The sequence below is a fragment of the Actinia tenebrosa genome, unplaced genomic scaffold, assembly GCF_029948245.1.
Source record: "Actinia tenebrosa isolate PJP-AT-01 unplaced genomic scaffold, QUT_ActTen_1.0 PGA_scaffold17__23_contigs__length_9995812, whole genome shotgun sequence".
NCBI lineage: Eukaryota > Metazoa > Cnidaria > Anthozoa > Actiniaria > Actiniidae > Actinia > Actinia tenebrosa.
This window is the reverse complement of record NW_028292577.1, coordinates 9,825,551-9,847,455: the sequence shown is the minus strand read 5'-3', so window position 1 is coordinate 9,847,455 and position 21,905 is coordinate 9,825,551. Positions and strand designations below refer to the sequence as shown.

General features: G+C 35.6%; 1 protein-coding gene across 3 annotated transcripts; it reads left to right on the top strand.

Annotated features, from left to right (window-relative positions):
• The first annotated feature begins 268 nt into the window (after positions 1-268).
• On the top strand, positions 269-20,916 carry LOC116298895 (QRFP-like peptide receptor). Of its 3 annotated transcripts, XM_031707474.2 has the most exons (4): positions 269-572; positions 2,171-2,232; positions 5,631-5,762; positions 18,342-20,916. In XM_031707474.2, the coding sequence occupies exon 4, from the start codon at positions 18,879-18,881 to the stop codon at positions 20,307-20,309; it is 1,431 nt and encodes a 476-aa protein (XP_031563334.2). In that variant the 5' UTR covers positions 269-572; positions 2,171-2,232; positions 5,631-5,762; positions 18,342-18,878; the 3' UTR covers positions 20,310-20,916. The 3 variants fall into 3 exon arrangements, with proteins under 3 accessions (XP_031563334.2, XP_031563335.2, XP_031563337.2); XM_031707475.2 differs by lacking the exon at positions 5,631-5,762; XM_031707477.2 differs by lacking the exons at positions 269-572; positions 2,171-2,232; positions 5,631-5,762 and adding an exon at positions 4,283-4,505.
• Positions 20,917-21,905: the final 989 nt, after the last annotated feature.

Sequence of the window (21,905 nt, the reverse complement as noted above, 5' to 3'; positions counted from 1 at the left end):
CCATCCTTCCTTCCTTCCTTCCTTTCTTCCTTCCTTTCTTCTTTCGTTGCTGTCGCTTCTCGCTTTTTTCTAATTATATTTTGTCTTTGGTATTTTGTTTGCCTAACCATTAAGACTAAGAACGACTTTTACGACCATTTTGTGGTCTTCATTTGTAACTACTTTGTAACTGGTGAACCACCTAATGTTTTATTCAAGACCGGTCTCTTTAAACTATATAAGAAAGAAAACATCTCGTAATAAATATTCAGTATTTCAAAAAGAAACTTTGTTAACGTCGCGGAGTCCTTAACTGAATGATTCCACATGAATTTATCATTTAATAATTATAATTAATCTGAGTAATGTAAGAAAAAGCTGTGTAAGGAAATTCATGAAGTATTATCAAAGTCTTGGCCTGGTAAATATGCTGTGAAGATTCAGAGGCACTCAGTTTAAAGCACAAGTCCATTCGTTCAAGACGAGCGAGTAGTTCTACTCCACACTTCTTGGAAGACTTAGCCCTCGTCTGGCTGCTAAGCTGATGGAAATACGCTGCTTAACAGAAATAAAGTGCACTATTTGATAGCAAGGTTAGTTTCTGCTTTTCATATAAAAAATACTTTGTCCAAAGTCACTTCAATAATCACTAAATTAAGCAATTGTTCCAATTGTTGTTGGAGATTTTAAGTTGCTGTTTTGTATTTTTACTGTCTAAGCCAACTTATCATCACATTCATTGTTTTGTGTTCGGTAACTGATTGTGAAGGTTTTCTAATTTTTGGTATTGTTGTCATCGTTTGTTATTTATTTTGTAAGTCAACCTATACCATACCACAATAATTTTTCTGGTCGTTGACTGACTGTCGGGATTTTATATTCTTTGGTGTTGTCGGGGGGGGACTCCCTTATGAAAGGGGGCGGGGATCCTCGTTCCTTTTAGGGTTTGAAATCAGGGTTTTGGTCCCGCTTAGGGCGATAACGACGGGAATGCGCAGAGTATAAGATCTACAAAAAGGCAAGCGATTTGTATATGATGATGTCGTCATAAATTCGTTAGAGCAGACGGCGTTTGATGCAAATAAAATCGAGAAACCAAAGTAAAAAATGCGTTATTGATTGGTCCCTCTTAGGGGTGAAATTTCATCACTGTCACGCCCATCATCCCAAAATACAGGTCCCTTTTAGGGGTCATTTTCGGAATTTCCGACGAGGATCCCCGCCCCCTTTTATAAGGGAATCCCACCCCCCGGGGGGTGTTGTTGGAATTGTTTTTCATTTCATTTCGTAAGTCAACCTACCATGCCACAATAATTGTTCTGGTCGTTGACCTACTGTCGGGATCAGTTTTATATTCTTTGGTGTTATTTTGTAAGTCGGCTTATCATGCCACAATAATTGTTCTGGTCGTTGACCAACTGTCGGCGGGATTTTATATTCTTTGATGTTGTTGAAATTGTTTTTTATTTATTTTGTAAGTCAACTTATCATGCCACAATAATTGTTCTGGTCGTTGACCAACTGTCGGCGGGATTTTATATTCTTTGGTGTTGTTGAAATTGTTTTTTATTTATTTTGTAAGTCAACCTATCATGCCACAATAATTGTTCTAGTCGGTGACCTACTGTCGGGATCAGTTTTATATTCTTTGGTGTTATTTTGTAAGTCAGCTTATCATGCCACAATAATTGTTCTGATCGTTGACCTACTGTCGGGATCAGTTTTATATTCTTTGGTGTTATTTTGTAAGTCAGCTTATCATGCCACAATAATTGTTCTGGTCGTTGACCTACTGTCGGCGGGATTTTATATTCTTTGGTATTGTTAAAATTGCTTTTTATTTATTTTGTAAGTCAGCTTATCATGCCACAATAATCGTTCTGGTCGTTGACCAACTGTCGGCGGGATTTTATATTCTGTGGTATTGTTAAAATTGCTTTTTATTTATTTTGTAAGTCAGCTTATCATGCCACAATAATCGTTCTGGTCGTTGACCAACTGTCGGCGGGATTTTATATTCTTTGGGGTTGTTGAAATTGTTTTTTATTTATTTTGTAAGTCAACTTGCCATGCCACAATAATTGTTCTGGTCGGAGTTTTATATGGTTTGTTGTTGTCGTCATTGTTTCATTTTATTATTGTGTAGCGCACGACTTATTTGGTGTTTTCAATGATTCTGAGTTTACTTTAGTTCATAGATAAGTGATACACAAAGAGCAAGCGATAAAAAAAGGAAACGTACAGTAAAAGAAGGTAAGTCGTAGTTTTCTGTGAATGTTTTTCTATGAATTTGCGCACGCGTCCTCTCAAAGTGCAAACATGTGAAAACAAACCAAGTTATGGTATATCATATGTATACCACGCCTACATGTGTTAACCTTAAGTGAGGCCTTAAAGTCCACCTACTATAGTGTTCTGGTTGGCAGGGCATATACATAACGGCTATCGGTAGTTAATATTGGCCTTCCGAGGCAGCAAGAAGACTGGTAACGATTAGGACGCGCGCTGAATTGTGGGACTGTTTTAAGGGAACAAAGTGTGCCGCTAAAATACTGTAAAATTATTATCATTATTATAATTATTATTATTATATTATCATTATTATTATCATTATCATTATTATTATTATATTATCATTATTATTATCATTATCATTATTATTATTATATTATCATTATTATTATCATTATCATTATTATTATTATTATTATTATTATTATTATTGCATAATATTTTCTAGACAGAATACCCCTCGGTCTCATTTTCGATGATTTGACGGCCTTTTCAATTTATTGCATATCAGAATCAAAATAGGCTTAAATTCATCATCCGGTTAAATATCTACATCCACATTTACATTACATCCGCACGAAACACATCTTGTATACCCTTAATTGGAGCACGTAGTGTAGCCACAAAAACCCCAGTTATCTAAGTTCATTTTCGTGGTTTCATATTTTCGTCTGCGAAGAAGATTCTTGAATTTCGCATCCGAGGTACACCTTTTGCTGTTCATTAACAAAAAATGTACATTCATTTGTGCCAATAGTTGTATCAATAACGTGTAATGTACTTTCATCAACACCACAAGTAACATCATTAGCGCGGATCAACTTTCAATAACGACAATTGAATATGCGTGTACATTCATAGGCATCAATGGACAATCAATAGCGCGTTTGTACATTCATATGCGCGGAATGTATTTTCTTGTGCGCGAAATTCAACTTCAACTGACACCAAATGACAAACAATTGCATTTATGGACAATCATTTACCCAAAAGTGAAAATTCATTAGTGCTATTAGCATAATCATTGACAATCTATAACGCGTTTGGACAATCATGAGGGTCAACGTTATATTCTATAGCGTGGTTCGACAAACATTTGCATGGTTCGAATGAACAATAAGAGAAATAAAACAATCATTAGCGGAAAGTGCCTCCATAATAGCGGCTGCGTAGGAGAATAGCAATTAGAGAGTTTTAGATTGACTTTTTTTTCTCCCCGCAAACGGCAAACGTGACCACGTTTTCATCGTTTTCCTGTATTTTACTTTACTTTTTACAAACCTTCTCACCAAGCGCAAATACTCTTTTGTTTTTCTACTACTTGGACTTTTTTGCGATTCTTTTTCAGTCATTTGAAAGAATATTTTTACTGGTCAACTGACGTTTCACGTTTGCCGTGAACGTAAATCTAAAACTCTCTAATAGCTCACTTAAAGCAGCAATCAAAGCCGACCTCAGCCGTCCAGAGATCCAACAACATACGAACGATCGGGCTGAGGCAAGACGACAAGGGATTGCTCTAGGTCTCTACAGAAAGCAGTTGCTAATGGAAGGGTTCCAGAGAAATGTGGCAACCATCACTATCGCTAAATGGGATTAGTTTTTCAGATATATGCAAACGTATTTGCCACGATGTATAAATGGCGAAGAAATTGAAGGCTAAAATAGTTTTTTTTTAAATCGCTAATGATTGTTTTATTTCTCTTATTGTTCATTCGAATCATGCAAATGTTTGTCGAACCACGCTATAGAATATAACGTTGACCCTCATGATTGTCCAAACGCGTTATAGATTGTCAATGATTATGCTAATAGCACTAATGAATTTTCACTTTTGGGTAAATGATTGTCCATAAATGCAATTGTTTGTCATTTGGTGTTATTGAAGTTGAATTTCGCGCACAAGAAAATACATTCCGCGCATATGAATGTACAAACGAGCTATTGATTGTCCATTGATGCCTATGAATGTACACGCATATTCAAATATCGTTATCGAATGCTGATTCGCGCTAATGATGTTACTTGTGGTGTTGATGAAAGTACATTACACGTTATTGATACAACTATTGGCACAAATGAATGTACATTTTCTGTTAATGAACGGCAAAAGGTGTAATCTTTGCGGTTCTTGTGCTATAAAACTTAAAAATGCGCATCAAGCGTGGCGTAGCAGTAATGCGTTCGTCTCTCACCTCTGGGGTCTCGGATTCGAGTCATGGACCCGGTATCACGTGAGTATAATTTGTTAGGTTTATCAACTCATCTTTTTGCCATAATTTACAATAATACATAAAGTTAAAGACATTTACCTAGTTAAAAGCACAAGCTAATTGCGACAGAAATCCTTTGATTTGAGGTCTTTTTTTCGGGTTCTCACCAGTTTTCCACCCTCCGCCTACTCTAGCACGCTAAATTCCAATTCTTTCTTTGAGTTAGCCATGCCCAGACTGTAAATGATCAGCTCGGTGATCGATAAAATAGGAAAATATTCTTTTCATGAAATTGTTGAGAGAATCCCAGAAGGAAAAACACAATCCTGAATAAATATGGTGAGAACAAAGCTCGCCAGCGCTTTCTTATGTTTTAAGTATTTTACTAGGAGTCGCACACTTCATCTGCTCCAGTAGATATTGATTTCAGTGGGCGGCAGAGAAGGTAAAGAAGGTTTGGAACCAGCATCTGCGGAAGGAATTATTTTTCATTATGCAAAGTACATCGATGGGAACGATAATTTTTGTGTGATTATAGATATTACAAGATATAGGCTTTTTGAAACATTTGCCGTTTTCTTTATTCGACCTGTTTGATTGGATTTGAAGTTTCCGGCAATGACTAAACCAAGCATCATTTTATTCATGCCATAAACAACCTCTGGGCTGATCAAAGTCAGGGCACGGGTAACTCACAGATCGATTTAGAAATTGAAATATGATTTTGAAGATACTAGCCAAGGAGGCAAACATGGATCTTATCCGATAAAATTTGGTGAGTGGGCCGAATATAAAGCTTTGAAGAACCCCACATATTATATGCGCATACTATCCTGTTTGTTTTTGTCTAGAAAGATCACGGAATCTTTTTTTTGTTGCTTGAAACTGCTCAGATAATGAGATGAAGGCGTCTGCATATGATCAATGATCAATTCTGAATTATAATTAACATAGTGGAAAAACCTGACTGGTAATCGCTCGTCTATCTAACTAGTACTCCTACACAAAGTTTTGATAGAAATTATTGTGCAACTAAGGCTTAGCTAGACTCGCTTTTAGTTGTTACCTTGAGGCATTTAATATTGATATGAATGATGAAATGTGGTATAGTGTGGATTGCATTATATGGATTACTCTTTATTATAGACCTCAACTGCTGTTTGTCGTGTATTACTATCTGGAAATACTACTATCTGGAAATCATTTAATGGCGTACCAGTAGCACACTTGCCTCTCACCTCTGGTTTCTCGGTTTGATTCCTGGACTTGCCATTAAATGTAAGTAGAGTTAATGTTGCTGCTGCTGCTTTTGTTGTTGTCATTGTTGTTGTTGTTGTTGTTGTTGACATGGCATTTGCGTGTCTCTCTCTCTCTCTCTCTCTCTCTCTCTCTCTCTCTCTCTCTCTCTCTCTCTCTCTCTCTCTCTCTCTCTCTCTCTTTATCTCTCTCTCACTTATCAATGTCGACTCAGTTAGTCGCCTCTATTACCAACTCAGCCCAAACCCAACCTCGGAACAGATGATTAAAAGAAAAGCAAACCAACATATAGCATAACAAAGGGAGACATTAACCGACGCACGCTTTCGGTAAGAAAAGACCTTGCATTCCTAAAATAGATAAGGTTAATTTCCAAGTTGATCGCTATCAGACGACACATCTTGAATGTAATTACTGTCTTTGTTTCCTGCCAAATATGCGGAGCCTTTGCGGTGCGGAATGAATAGACTTTTTTATATTTCTCAGTTATTTTATCTATCTTTTTCATTTTGCCTTTCCTGTAATAGAAGATTGTATGATGTTGTCAGGGCGAACGACTATCACGATTCTCATTCGGCTCGGTAATCGAGGTCGTAATCAAGTATTCTTCCGATTACTACTTCATGTAAGATTCCTATTTTGGCTCGGTGATGGATGCATATCACTATATGTTTTTGATATGATATACCTTTTATTTTAATTTTATGAAGGGTTAGCCCTAACTACTTTCGTGAACCAGTTTTATTTTGTGAGATTGAGGTTGATTGAATATTTTTTAACCCCAAAAGATAAGCATTGAAAATACCATAAATCGTACTAGATTGTGCATATTTAAGGTAGAAATTGTGTTTAATCTTGACCAATAATAAGGTTTCTGACCGGATGAAAAAGATTTTATGATTAAGAAAAAATCTCGAGGGCACTTCTTTGGCTGACAAAAGCTCAGTACATGTATTACTTTAATTGTTATTTATTTGTTTGTTTAAATCGAATCCTGAAACAATTTCTTCAAGCCATTACACGACTATCTCACTGATTGAATTGAATTTATCATGTAGGGTTAGGCGGAGGGAGGAAAACCGGAGAAACCTGAGAAAAACCCTGGAATGGATCTTATTCGCCGTGGTGAGATATTTTCATGCCACGTGTCATTCCCATGAGTATCATTTCTTTGTTTACTGTTGCGCATGAGTAGACAGATACTTAAAAAATATATATGGAACAACTCAAACGAAGAATCTTATTCTTAATTTCTTAATTAATTTCTTTCCTTCCTTCCTTCATGCGTTCAGTGTCTTTTAGTTAATATATACTTCAAAGTGTGCTAGTACAGAATTTTTCTATAAGATATAAATTTCGTATTTTCATTCTAGACAATTTAAGTTCTAGTGCTGTTTTACTAACAAGGTCAAGTACAAGCTAAAGAAGGAGGAGAATTCGGAAGGTGGTTGGATAAAACTTGTGAATTCTCATTTGAGAAGACGAAAAGATCTCCAGACTAATTTGATCTGGCTTTCTAACGACATACCATACTGCCTAACTGTATCACTTTTCTGATTACTAATTACGAACCAATGAGTGAAAGCAGGAAGCCAACTAAGTGTTGTGGGTTTTAGTTTGTTTCACTACGCATGCGTGGCAAATTGCGCATGCACAGTCGAGGTATAATGACTTTAAATATTTTGTTGCTGATGACAGTTGGAGCTAAATGAACGCGCTGCCTTATCCTTGAACAAAAGATCAAGTCCTTAACCTAAGGTACCAGCTAGTTTCTTTATTATTTTTCATAACCAAAAATTTCTTTACAAAAAAAAGCTGTTTCCAGTCTTTTAAAGCAAAAGATGTAAGATGACCGATGCGTATCATGGGTATTATCACTTTTATATTTCAATCTTTTACTCAGACTCAACTCATGCTTTCAAATTAATGCTTAAACTGAACTTACGCATCTTTCCAGTATATTTGACCTAGAAAATCGCTATTATTTGTCCTCTCTGGTGACCTATATTATTGAATTCATGTTTATTATTTTCTCTAACTAAGAAAATAATAAACAATACTGATATCTATTCAGGGTGCTAGTATGTCCGTGGAGTTTTTCAAAGGGGTCCTGCTTATTACGTCAATTAAAATACAAATATATGCGCTAAAATGCTGATGAAAAATAGTGATAAAAATACTATTTAATTGAAAAAATAAAGATATACAACATATAATAAATATAAAAAACAACAATATAACAACAACATATAAAAATTATATTTAAAAAAAAGGTCTAAAATATATAGAGGATATTACATGGGCGTGCGGAGATACGAAATTTATCTTCGAGTGTTGAAAAGATCTCTCACAAGTGAGCGCAGCGAACGAGTGAGAGATTTTCAACACGAGAAGATAAATTTCGTATCTCCAAGCGCCCATGTAATATTCTGTTTATTATATAATTATCAATGAAGTATGTTTTGGCTTTTTCAAACAATTCTTTCCGTGTATTTTTGAATAGCCATCGCAATGGTGTTATTTTCACACGTGAAAATAACATGTTATTTTCACGTGTGAAGATATCAATTTTTCGAAATAGAGAAAAATAGATATTTCATTGGTAATTATATAATAAACTCTAAAATTACTGATCGAGTCATATAACTTTATGGCGTGCGATAGACCATTAAAGTCCTTGAGGGAGTGACAGTTAAATGTCTGCTTAATCCTGGTTTTTTTTCCATTACTTTCTTCAAATGAAAGTTGTTTCTTTGCCTCGTATCATAACTATGTACATCTCTTATTCACCTATTGGACACTCTTAGTCCCAACGGGATTAACTAACGCTCTGCTTTTAACTAACCCACTCTTTTGTCTTTTGATCGTTTCTTTTGTTTTCTTGCCCACCTTATTCTCATTGGTTTCTTTTGTCTTGTTCTCACAGTATATAATAGTATATATTTCAGTATATAATACTGAGTATATATTTACTCCAACGAAGGATCGACTAGCGTCCGAAACGTCAGTAAGTTTTTTCATCTTTTCACGGTGTATAATTTACCCTTTTATCATTACTGTTTCATTAGAAACACCGACGCAGCTCACACTAGTTGTTAGCTAAAAGGATATAACTAGCTAAAAACTAGTGTGAGCTGCGTCGGTGTTTCTAATGAAACAGTAATGATGAAAAGGTACATTATACACCGTGAAAAGATGAAAAAACGTACTGACGTTTCGGACGCTAGTCCTTCGTCGGAGTAAAAGAGGTTAGCTGTTAGTTGTTAGCTGTTTATCTCTTCTTATATACATCGCTATCTATTTGAAAATTAAAATCATAAAAATAAATCATAAATCATATATCGGATATAACCCAATTCCTTCAATCTTGAAAAATATTTTATTCAAAAAAACTCGGTAAAAATTTAGTTTCATTTCTAAAGAAGGGCCGTTTGAAGATGCCGAACATTAGTTGGCTAGAAATACGATTAAAAAAATTGTTTTGCACATATTTGTTAATAGAAAAAAGTATTTGTTTTTTGAATATTCTAATGTTTGTTATTGTGAAAGGATACGACAGTTAAGTAATATTTAGGCCGGCTAAGAAGTTCTGTGAATAAATATTTAAACATTTTTATAAATTCATTTTATGAAGTATCAAAACAAAACAAACAAAATTAAGAATACCTTTTTTTTTTAATTCTTTTTTTAATTTTCTCTTAAGTTAAGATAAAATTCCTTCAGGGAATATAAGATAGTCTTTATCATTTTTTATCATATTTATTTGTTTGTACTCATTTTCAGAGTTTATCTTTTTTTCTGTAAATATTTATTTTTTAAATGAAGCAGAAATTCATGATTTTTTTCTTGCGGACACAAAATCCACTCAAACAAGATAACATATATCAAACTCCATCAAGAACTGATTTAAAATCAGCTCTAATAGCGTAGTATCCGGCTCAATATTTATTCTGCTCTTCAAAACTCTTCGTTGAACCCATGACTAAGCGCTTATTTTGACTTTTTTGATAGTCTCTTATTCAGCTTTTGCTGATCGAGCTTTCTTGCTTTGTAAATAAAATTTATCATGGTTCGTAATCTGTACCAAGTGTTTTTTATCCTTGAAATCCATGGCCGCCATGTTGGAGGACATAGTGAAGGTAACCAAAGAATTCAGCATGGCGACAATGAAAATGAACTTGAAGAATGTAGAACGAAACGGTTAGAAGACAGAATTATTTTACCGATCATTAGTAGATAATTAGTATATGATCAGTATTATCTCGGTGATATTGCTTTTTTGGAAACATTTCGACAATTTGTGGGATTCATTTTGTGTGTGTGTGTGTGTGTTGTTGTTGTTGTTGGTTTTGTTTTTTGTTTTTTTTGTTTTTGTTTTTTTAATTTTTAATTTTGCTTGTTTGAATGTTTTGCGTTTAACTGAACTTACCATGGAGTGGAAACAGTATGTTCAAATTAGTAAAACTGTGAAGTTTGAAAGAAGTAAGTTTAACTGAAATATCGAAGTTGTAAATTTTCAAAAAATCGAAATGGAAGCAGAGCACTACCAGCAAATATTTTCTTAGAAAATTCACAATTTTCAAAAATCTTATCTTCACAAGTGTTGAAATTTTTTCCTTCAAACTTCACATTTCTCATTAATTTTAGCGTGTTCTTTCTAGCTATGGTATTTTTTTTTGGTTTTTGTTTTTTTTTTGTTTGTTTTTTGCTTGTTTGTTGTTTTTTTTGTTTTTTTGTTTAACTAATTCAAAAGTATCTGATAAAATGTCATGATTATTATTTTGCTTATTTATTTTAAAGTGATGACGACTGACTTTATGGCCAAAAATTTCACTCCCTTTTAAAATCATCATAAATATGGCAGACGTCTATAAACATGTTTTAATTAACAGATCAAAAACAGTTTTCCGTGTTTGATACTCTGATCAAAACACGCGGGATGTTGGGAGAACACGAGAGGAGCGTAGGAAACCACGACGCGTAGCGGAGTGGTTTCCAGCTTCTCGAGTGTTCTCCCAACATCCCAAGTGTTTTGATCAGAGTATCAAACACAGAAAACTGTTTTTGATTTGTTTTATAAAATAACAAACGCGCGAAAAGATCGAAAAAGAGCAAAGTCTAAGTAAATTCTCCCTACGTGCCGTCTTATTCAAACTGACCAATGAGTGCTCGCGATAGATTAAAAATGACGATAGCGTGTTTTGATACTCTCATCAAACATGGTTTTCGACCAATCATAGCGCGCGTAGTATCCCAATTATTTTATAAACTAAATTCAAATTCTACTAAATTCTGCTAATTTCTAGAACTTTTGCTGAATCAATTGCTATTTTTAACAGCAGGAAAGTAGACTCCAAAAAGACGCCACTCAATCTAATGTCGCTCTTAACTCTTCATTATCTTTCTCTCTCAGTCGGAAGTCTGTGGTCCGCTTTGTGTCTTCACTCATCTTTCTTTGGTAATTTATTAAAAGTATGTTTTGTTCAAGATCCTTTTCACAGTCATTAAATGTGAAATTAATACCTAGTGCTCGATCTGTGAGTTAGCCGTGTCCTGACGTAGATCAGCCCAGAGGTTGTTTCAGGGTTTGATTTGTGAGTTAGCCATGCCCTGACTTTGATCTGCCCAGAGGTTGTTGCATGGTTCTATCTGTGAGATAGCCATGCCCTGACTTAGATCAGCCCAGAGATTGTTTTAGGGTTTGATCTGCGATTTAGCTGTGCCCTGACTTAGATCAGCCCAGAGGTTGTTTCAGGGTTCTATCTGTGAGTTAGCAATGCCGTAACTTTGATCAGCCCAGAGGTTGTTTCAGGGTTTGATCTGTGAGATAGCCATGCCCTGACTTAGATTAGCCCAGAGGTTGTTTCAGGGTTTGATCTGTGAGATAGCCGTGCCCAGACTTAGATCAGCCCAGAGGTCGTTTTAGGGTTCGATCCGAGACTAAGGCTGAGCAAAGAGAACTCGAAACTGGAGTATTAACAGCACACATCCGGGAACTTCATACCTTGTGTCGTAGTTTCAAATGAAAAGATGGATCAATTTTTCACTTCAGAAACTCGTATTTTATATCGATGCGGTATATAGATGTATTAATAATGTGACATACTACCATTGTTCTCGAAGAATCGATGAAAAATACTACTTGCATTTGACGAAAGTGGTTTAGGCCCCGTCCACACGGATCCGGAAATTTTTGTATCCGCAATTTTTATTTTTTTATTTTTTTATTTTTTGCGGATACGGGTTGCGTCCACACGTGTCCGCAAATTTTTGTGTCCGTATCCGCAAATTTTACGAAAACGGATACGTGTGGACGGTGAAAATGATTCGAATACGCTGCGTGTGGACGCAAACATTTTCGTATCCGCAAAAAATAATTTGCGGATACAAAAATTTCCGGATACGTGTGGACGGGGCCTTAATACCACTCATGCTCAGTACCCACTTAGCATTAAACCACCATAATCAAATGCGCCTGTTTCTTTTTTCCTCGAACGGTGTTATTTCCTATTTTGATATTATCACTTGTCGCTTTTGTCCTCCTTTCCCGAGTGTCTTTCTTACGATTCTGACTCGGAAATTCGTTGCCATCGCTCATAGACTGAAATCTAGATTTCGAAATCTTATCACTATACTGGAACTTTAGTATTGTCAAACTTTAGACTAAAAAGATCGCATCCCTCCAAACGGACTTGGTGGCTAATATAATCGGCGATCTCTCTCTCTCTCTCTCTCTCAACTACTGAACTCTATGATAAAGTGAATTTAGATTTACTGTGTGTCAGTGACTGGCTATTGGCTAATAAGCTGAGTTTGAATGTAGTAAAATCTGAATATATGTTAATTGGATCAAATTTTCAGCTTTCAAATTTGGGAATTTCTTCGCATATCATGATTAAGGATCAAGAGGTAAAGAGGGTAACCTCTTCAAAACACCTTGGTGTATATTTAGATCAAAACCTAACTTGGGATGTTCATATTGAAAACTTATGTAAGAAAACTGGCTCTTCCATTAATGGTTTAAAACAAGCCAGAGATTTTGTCCCTCTTGATACCTTAATACTTATGTATAAGGCTCTTATTCAACCGTTATTTGATTACTGTGATCTTGTTTGGAGTAATTTAAACAAAGGCCAAGCAGACCGACTTCAAAAGTTGCAGAACAGAGCTGCCCGAATCATAACCTTTCAGGGCTATGACATAAGGTCAGCAGACATCTTGCAACAATTGAATTGGGACCGCTTGGCTATAAGACGCGAAAAGCGCCTTTCTCTCATGATGTATGATATTTTGCATGACAATACTCCATCTTATTTACAAGATCTTTTCTCAAAAAGTAAGGATTCAAATGCTTATAAATCTAAATTGAGAAATATCGAAGATAAATTAGAAATTCAAACCATTCCAAGGACTGAATTCCTTAAAAAAAGTTTCTCTTACAGAGGAGCTAAATTATGGAATTCTATTCCTTCACATATCCGAACTTCATCCTCTAGGTTAGTTTTTAATAAGAATTTGTCTAATTGGCAGTCGGATAGTACCTAGTCACTTTATATTTATCATTTATACGCATTTTAATAGCTATATATATAGTTCATATTATTTAATTCATTTTTAAATATATCACATATTATATGTAAATCTCTTTCTTATGAAGTACGACTTTCATGTAAAGAAGTGTATGACACTTATGAAACTATCGTCCTCAAATAAAGGTGCATTCATTCATTCATTCATTCATTCATTCTCTCTCTCTCTCTCTCTCTCTCTCTCTCTCTCTCTCTCTCTCTCTCTCTCTCTCTCTCTCTCTCTCTCTCTCTCTAACTGAGCGAAGACAGAGATGCAACGTGAATAATACATTATCTACTATAAAACAAACCCTTTGTGGAATTCCCCAAGGGTCAATCCTAGGTCCATTATTATTCATATTGTATATTAATGATTTACCAAATAGTGTACATTTTTCAAGTACAAGAATGTACGCGGACGACACAAGCCTCACGGCTTGTAATACTTCCGTAAAATCTTTATCTGAGCAGATCAATTCTGATATTATTAGCATATCCAACTGGTTGATGGCAAATAGATTAAGCCTTAATTCAACAAAGACTGAATATATGTTTATTGGGTCTGACGACAAATTACGTCAAATAAGTTCCAAACCACATGTTTACCTTGAAGGTAAACAAATCGCACGTGTCCAAACAGCCAAAACCCTGGGGGTTGTAATCGACCAACGCCTGTCCTGGGCTGACCATGTCGATCATATATGTAAAAAAGTTTCATCAGGCCTGGCTGGCCTTAGACAGGTTCGTGATTACGTCCCCCAGGAGACGGCGATTGCAATATATAATTCGCTGATAACTCCTTGGTTTGACTACTGCGATGTGGTTTGGGATAATTTACCAAAAACATCAGCTGACAGACTCCAAAAAATGCAAAATCGCGCAGGCCGAATTATAACTAAGAGTAATTATGAAACTAGGTCGCGCGACATTTTAATGTCTCTAGGATGGGAAAATCTTCAAAACAGGCGGAAGAAACATAAAGCCACAATAATGTACAAGACTTTGAATGCTCTTGCACCTCAAAGTTTAAGAGACCGCTTTGAGTATCAAACTACAAAATATAATTTGCGGAAGGGAGAAAAGTGTTTAAAATTATCGAAACCAAACACTGAGTACCTCAAACGTGCGTTCTCCTATGAAGGTGCAAAAGCATGGAACTCTTTGCCTTCAGATATTAAGTCAGCTAGAAGTATAAGGGAATTTAAAAGAAAGCTTTCTTCTGTTGGACTCTCATAAACTTTTTTAGCTGTCTAAATTGTATTCTTATTTAACTCGACATTCTTGTAAAGCAATTTTTATATTGATAGAATTTTTTTCGAGTATAAATAAAGTATCACTCACTCACTCACTCTCTCTCTCTCTCTCTCTCTCTTTCTTTCTTTCTTTCTTCCTTCCTTTCTCTCTCCTGCCTAGTCTCTCCATATCTTCATTTTACTGCGATCCGGTTTTATATTCTCTTTAAGACCAGCCGTATTTTCAACATGTACATTTACTCTTTGTGCTTTTTAGAGCGGAGCATGCGCATACGTAGTATAAAATACACTACCTTTCCGAAGCAGATGTTTTCAGTCGTTATTATTACCGTTTAAGGTGGAATTTTTTTCTCTTTTTATTTTAAGAGATTAAGGATATATAACAGTCTTATTATTTTAGACCTAATTTGTCTTAATGTTTTTACACCTAAGTCTTTATTACCTCTTTTAAAGCCATGCTTTTCAATAAAACAAACCCAAAAAAAAAAAACCGTACAAAGCTTAAGACCAGTCCTAGTTTAATTTAACGCTAATTTTCGAGACCGAAATATTATTTATATATATTTTCTTAACTTTAACTTTCCAATTTGATTTTTTAGTTAGCTTGAACTTGGACCCAACCAGGTCATATTGTCTAAAAAATTAAAGATTCCAAAATATTTTCTTAACTTTAACTTTCCAATTTGATTTGTTAGTTAGCTTGAACTTGGACCCAACCAGGTCACATTTTCTAAAAAAATAAAGATCCCAAAATAAAAAAATTGAAATAAAACCATTTATTAATTAAATTTTTGGTTGCTGAGAAAAAATCTTTTTTGTTCCTGGCGGTTTCCTTTGATGTTTTTCATTTATAAAGGCTGTGTACAAACACATTTTATCTAATATCTACTATTTACAAAAAAGTAAACACAAATAGAGAGCGAACAATATAACCGTGAAACTTTAGTAATACTAAGCAGCACAATTTCATGCAAACTCCATTGTTTTCTATTGTTTAATTAGCACTATTTTGTACTATTTAGTAATTAGTGTTTCACGGATTAATCAGTTTGGCCCAGATATTTTGTGGGAGGAGGCTTATCACATTTTCTAGGAGTTAAAATTTCAAGAAATAAGCTGATTTTTGGTTGCTTGGCAACAAAATGTTGTACTGTGGTGCCGGTGATCGTTTGATTTATATATGAAGTTGCATACAAACAAATTTTATTCAATAATTTGTATTTGTATAGGAAATCGCACGATCTCGAGAAGATCGTGCGATTTTTTGTTTATAGTTCACTCAACAAAATTTCAGCAAAAAATGCGAAGCGACGCCGTTCACCTTTGTCTATTTGGCGGCCGATTTTCAGTCCATCGCGCAACTGAAATGCATAAAAAAGATTAGTTCTTACGGCTTAAAATTTTATTTATGTTTTTTAAGTACAAAATGATAGAAAATAATTGTTTTGACATTGTTTTGGCCGTGTTGCCATAGCGACTTAATTCGGTACTCGTACGGAGTACAATTAACGCTATAATTGTACTCCTCTCGACCAATCAGAGTCGAGTAATTTTGTTTAGTGTACTATAAGTAAAGAAACGTTCGCCCACAAAAAAAATATTAATTGCAGTAAATACAATTTATAAGTAGGTGAGTTTTTGAGATGGTATGAGTGGTATCGCGCTGATATAGCTAGTTAGGGAAGAGGGGACGTGGGCGATATTGACTTGTTTTGTTCTTACGATTTTGAATGGTCAGGGAGGACATTGATCAGATCCCTGTAATAGTACTAAGGTAGTGGAAGTCAGTCGTAGGCGAAAACGACTTCCTGGTCCAAATCGAAAAACAGTACTATAAAGATATGACAGTAGGAACTTGTAGATGAATTGGATAACCGTAAAAAGCTTTGTGAAACTGACGTTCGGACGTTAGTCCTTCGTAAGAGCAAGGGATGGTCCATTAGATAATCGAGGGGGAGGTTGCAGGAATTTATGTTGCACGATTTTTTTTTGTAACAACCCCTGCAAGCAATTTTGTTTTGTGTTTGCTCGATATTTCTTTACTCGGAAAGGAGAGGTTGCGCGATATTTTTTTAGTAGGTGAAGTTCTTGCTCGATATATTTTTGGGGATTTACGCAACCCCCTCCTCAATTGTCTAATGGTCCGTCCCTAAGTGAGATAAAGATATGATTTTTCAAATATCGAAATTTTATATGAAAAACATTCGTTGGTAGGCAAGATATAATGCATACCAGCAAAAACATTCACACTTTTCAAAGACCATATCTTAACTAACGAGTTTTGAACTTACTTATTCCAAACTTCACAGTTCAACTAATTTTAACATTCTCTTTCCAACTACGGTAAGAGCTGTATTTATAATGGCTTGTAGAATCTTGGAGGTTGTTTTGATCTCTTTTTTTCTGGTTTCCTGTCGTAGAAATAGTCAAATACAATAGTTTGAGGACTTATTTTGACATGTTCCGACTTAATATCCGCTAGTTGCCCCTCAGTCAACCGCTTGTTTGCCCCCCAGTCAACTCCAAAAAAGTCACGTGATTGAAAGCGACCAATTATTTGTCTGTTTTACTCATCTAAAGTTATCTGATATAGGCTCATCAGTGACTTACAGTACGTCAAGGTACATCAAAAAAAAAAAAAACCAACGAAACCATTGTCTATTAACTTTTTTACGAGCCAAGGAAATTCATTCTTAAAGAGAATATGTGGTACAGTTGAAAATTAAAAATTCCTTTTAAACAACAGGCCAATTTCTGTTCATTCTGATGATAACTCCCATTGATCAAACGACTAAGTCATTAAAGTACTCAGTTTCCAACTTATAATTGCAATTGTAGTAGTACAACAACCTTTGATTACACCCCAACTAAATGTGACAGGCAGTTTTAAATCCTATTCAAAACAAAAAAAAAAGAAAGAATAACTGTTAAGTTTCGGATTTCCTTAAGACTTCTTTCGGTGACTCGTTCCTTTGTACTCTAAAATGACTTGATAGACGTTTTAGACTCTAACACAACAGATGAAGGTAATCAGAGAAAGTTGAGACAGAAATCTTACTTGTACAATTATTGGGAGATGGAGAAATTTTAACCTGAGTATCAAGCCTGGGGGCATACTCTGGTTAGAAAAATTTGAAGGTGAAGAGAAAATGAGGTTTTAAACAGATTACATTTTGTAGCGTCTTAAAACATGTAGTTTTAATGAAAAGGACTTGATCTTTTCAACAATAGCCCCCCTCCCCTCTCCATATTTCAATCTTATCATCGTTCGGCGCTTTTCGTTTTCTGAATCATTGTTTTAGCGCCTCTTTTTATCGAAAATGATTAAATTCCAGTCACGGTTTCTTCAAGCGAAATTGTAAAGAGAAAACTAATTGAGAAATAAACATTAGATATTTGTCCTGGAAATATAAAAGCGCGTGCGGTTCCAATTCTCGAGATAAATAAAACAGACTTATAGTAAAAGCTGCGGTAAGTATTGCTTTCAAGTTAGTGGACTCAAATTTCAAATGCATGCGAGACCAATTTCTTTTACTTAAGCTTTTCCGTCGTTTCCTGCGGCATAAATCCTTTCTTGACTTTCAAGACTGGCGAGAATTCAGAATTAATGTGAAAGAAAGAATTTTTGGTTATATTTTTTTGACATTATCTTGCGTGGGCTGGTGGTTCCGACGACCCTAATCGACGTAGAACTGAACAAAAAATTGATTTGATCAACATGTTCTTTTTCCACCCACACATTTTTAACTGGTTTTTCTCTCCTTTTCTTTCATTTACAGCTATCATTCGAGCGGCTAGCAGTTGCACAAGTACTTGACGGATCTTGATCATCTGATTCTAAGAGAAATTTAACTTTTATGAAATTACAAACCGTCGCAGAGCGATTAGCATTATCATCAAGCGGCTATATATGGTTGGTAAATTATTTCTTGACTTAATAGTGATGTGTAATGTGGAGAGCAGAGTTTTTATAAGACGGTCTCTACCAACCAATGGTTTATGTTAATTTGTGCGACAACCATAAAGTTCAAGAGGAGAGCACAGTTTTTATAAGACGGTCTCTTTCAAGCAATGGTCTACGTTGTTTTGTACGACAAGCATAAGATTCAAGCGAAGAGCGCAGTTCAAAAGACAATCTCTTCCAGGCAATGGTTAGTGTTGATTTGTTTGACAAGCATAAAATTCATGAGAGCGCGCAGTTTTCTAAAGACGGTCTCCTCCAAAATAAGATAATAGTGTGTTGGTTTGTGCGAGCTTAAAAATCCAATAGAAAGACGAAACCCTGGACACTTGAGAAGGACTTTTCTTAAAGTTACATGCCGCGAGAGAAAACAAGAAGTATAGCAAATATGACAGCCAACTGGTCAAATCCTCCTCGAGTAGATTTTACTGCCATGTTAAACCAAACTGCCTCAGATTCTGAGGAGAGTTTCGATGTAAGTGTTGTCCAACTCATGTGTTTCCCGCTTATCATCGCGTTTGGGCTCATTGGAAACACGTTAATCTGTGTTGCTGTTCGTCGGCGCTCAAGACTTCGTATCATCGACTGCTTCATCCTGAACCTCGCAGCTACAGATCTAGCAACTTGCATGATCAGCATCCCGTTTGACTTTGTGGAAGTTTTGACTGGAAATTGGCCATTTGGATCCATTCTTTGTAAAGTGGTCTATCCTCTACAGACTATACTGATATCTGTATCGGTCTATACTTTACTATGCATGAGCCTAGAACGCCGGAGGACAATTATACGACCTTTTAAACCTAAAGTCAAGATCTGGAGAGTGTTTATCGTGATTTTGATTCTATGGGTATTCAGCGTGTTTCTAGTGGCGCCGTACATCGCAATACTCGATGTTGGGTACACTAATAACTCGAGTGATTGCCAAGAACACTGGCCAGAAAACACCTACGCCAAGGCCTATACGCTGTCTTTATTCATTGTAATTTTTCTGTTGCCCTTGTTTGCGATTACTGCTAACTATGTAACCATCAGCTCGAAGCTTTGGAAGGACATTGAGCGCATTAGGAAAGCTATTGGCGAGGTACCAAGCCAGGGGAAAAAACATCTTATCAAGGCAAGGGCTCAGAGAAACATGAGAATTGTCAAGATATTTGTTCTTGCGGTTGTTGTGTTTGGGCTGTGTATGGTACCTTACCATATCATGTGGATTTGGCACGACTATGGGTCTGGTTCCCACTACAAACATTTTGGTACTATTCTCGTGTTTTGCAATATCTTGACGTACTCTAATTCCGCCATCAATCCTTTTATTTTTGTTTTTCTTCACTCGCGATACTGCAAAGACATCCTCGCGCTTCTCCCTTGCGGTACCTGTCGGAGCCGACTTTGCATATTCCATACCAATACCTCAAAAAAGCACTTTAAAAACTATACTAAGAAAAAGCGTAACGCTTATACAAAAAGGACAGGTGCTTTTCGACGAAGAAATGACCCTAACGCGCGCGATGAGGTTTTCTATCGTGGGCAGCCGTGGAGTAACACTGCTCTTATACGTGCTGAAGCCTGGAATGCCGAAAGTGTCGGGAAACCCAACAGACAAAGACTGAAATCATGGAGGCGAATCTGCCAAATGGAATATCTTAAGGAAGCAAAGGAAGGAGAAAAAGATTTAGAACTTAATATAGAACCTGTTATACGACCGCGAAAACCGAGGGTCAATTTTGGTGGCGAGAGAATCATACATATTGATGAATATAATAACGTTGAAATGGAATCGGCCATATAGATTAACTTAGTAGACTCAGCGAGAAAATTTGTAAACATAGGTCCAGTTCTCAAGATATTGAGATAAAGAGACATGCGTAATGATCTTAAATACCCGTCGCCAGCTGAGAGAAATCGAAAAAATCTAAAGTTCTCCTTTTCAATTTAGCATCGTTGACTGAAAGAATTCGCTCTAAAAGTAATAGAATTTCTAGTTAAGCATTCCATACAGCGCTTTTCCTCTTAAAAACAATGAAATAAAACCCCGACTGTGTTCTTTACTTCCTGTTATGAAACAACGAATAGTGAGAGCTGCCTAAATTATGAATCAAATAATGTGTGGTTTGTGCTTAACATTCTAATGACTTGGTTTTATTTACAATTGTGGTTTATGTTCAAGACCTTTTTGTATTCATCTCTGACCACGAGGTACCCATTTGCTGATCCATCAATTTCTTTAATCACTTGGTGTGATTGTACGTCCTGCTGATTCAAATAGATTTTTTTTCTTTCGTTATGTTTAATGAATTTTCGAAAAATCTGTTAAAACAGATTGTCTGGTTGAAGTAACGATCGTAAGGACTTCTTTGCGACTCATTATTTCTTTTATTGATTGCCTTCTTTATTCATTTATTACTCAAGGTGCCTTTCCTTCGCCGGAGGCGGAGGAGGCGGTCTGGGGAGGTTTTCTTCTTCTTCGGTGGCGGCCCTTTTGCTTTTTTGGTCAGTTGGGGTGAGTCATTCTCTTCTTTCTTCCTTTCTTTCATTCTTTCATTCTTTCTTTCTTTCTTTCTTTCTTTCTTTCTTTCTTTCTTTCTTTCTTTCTTTCTTTCATTCATTCATTCTTTCATTCATTCTTTCTCTTTTGTCGTTTTTTCAAATTCGTTCATATTTAATCCTTCGTTCGATAGCTTATTTTTAACATTACGTTTTTGTATTTTCCTCAGTACGAGTTGTTTTATTCGAATTATTTCTTATAATTTAATTTTCAGTCAAATTTACTTTTATTTTGCTAAATTACAAAAGCCCAAGCTGTTTAATATAATTTGAGTTCTTATAGCATCGAAGATGACAAGATCCTTCCCGCATGTCATAATCTTAAAAGGTCTTGTAAGGGACATGCCAGTTTATTAAACATTGATATCAAACAATGTTATTCGCTTTTTGAATAGGATACGACAATAATAAGGGAATATTCAATAGGAATTGCCAAATGTAGATTTTAATATTGTGTTTGTATTTCAATAAAGATGGTATGGTCTAGATCTAGTGATGATCGTGCTGTTGATAATGATGAAGGTGGTGGTAGTGGGGATGATGATGATGAATAACAGTGATGATGGTGTTGCTGGTAATGATGTTGATAATGATGGTAGTAGTAGTGATGTTGATGATGATGATGAATAACAGTGATGATGGTGTTGATGGCAATGATTTTGATAATGATGTAGGTGGTGTTCGTAGTAGTGATGTAGTAGTGATGATAGTGTTGGTGATTATGATGTTAATAATGTTGAAGGTGGTGGTGTAGTGATGTTGATAATGAATAGCTTGATTACAGCAGTTACGTTTTTAATTGTTTTCGTAAACATTTCTTTTTCTTCAAAAGTTGTTGATA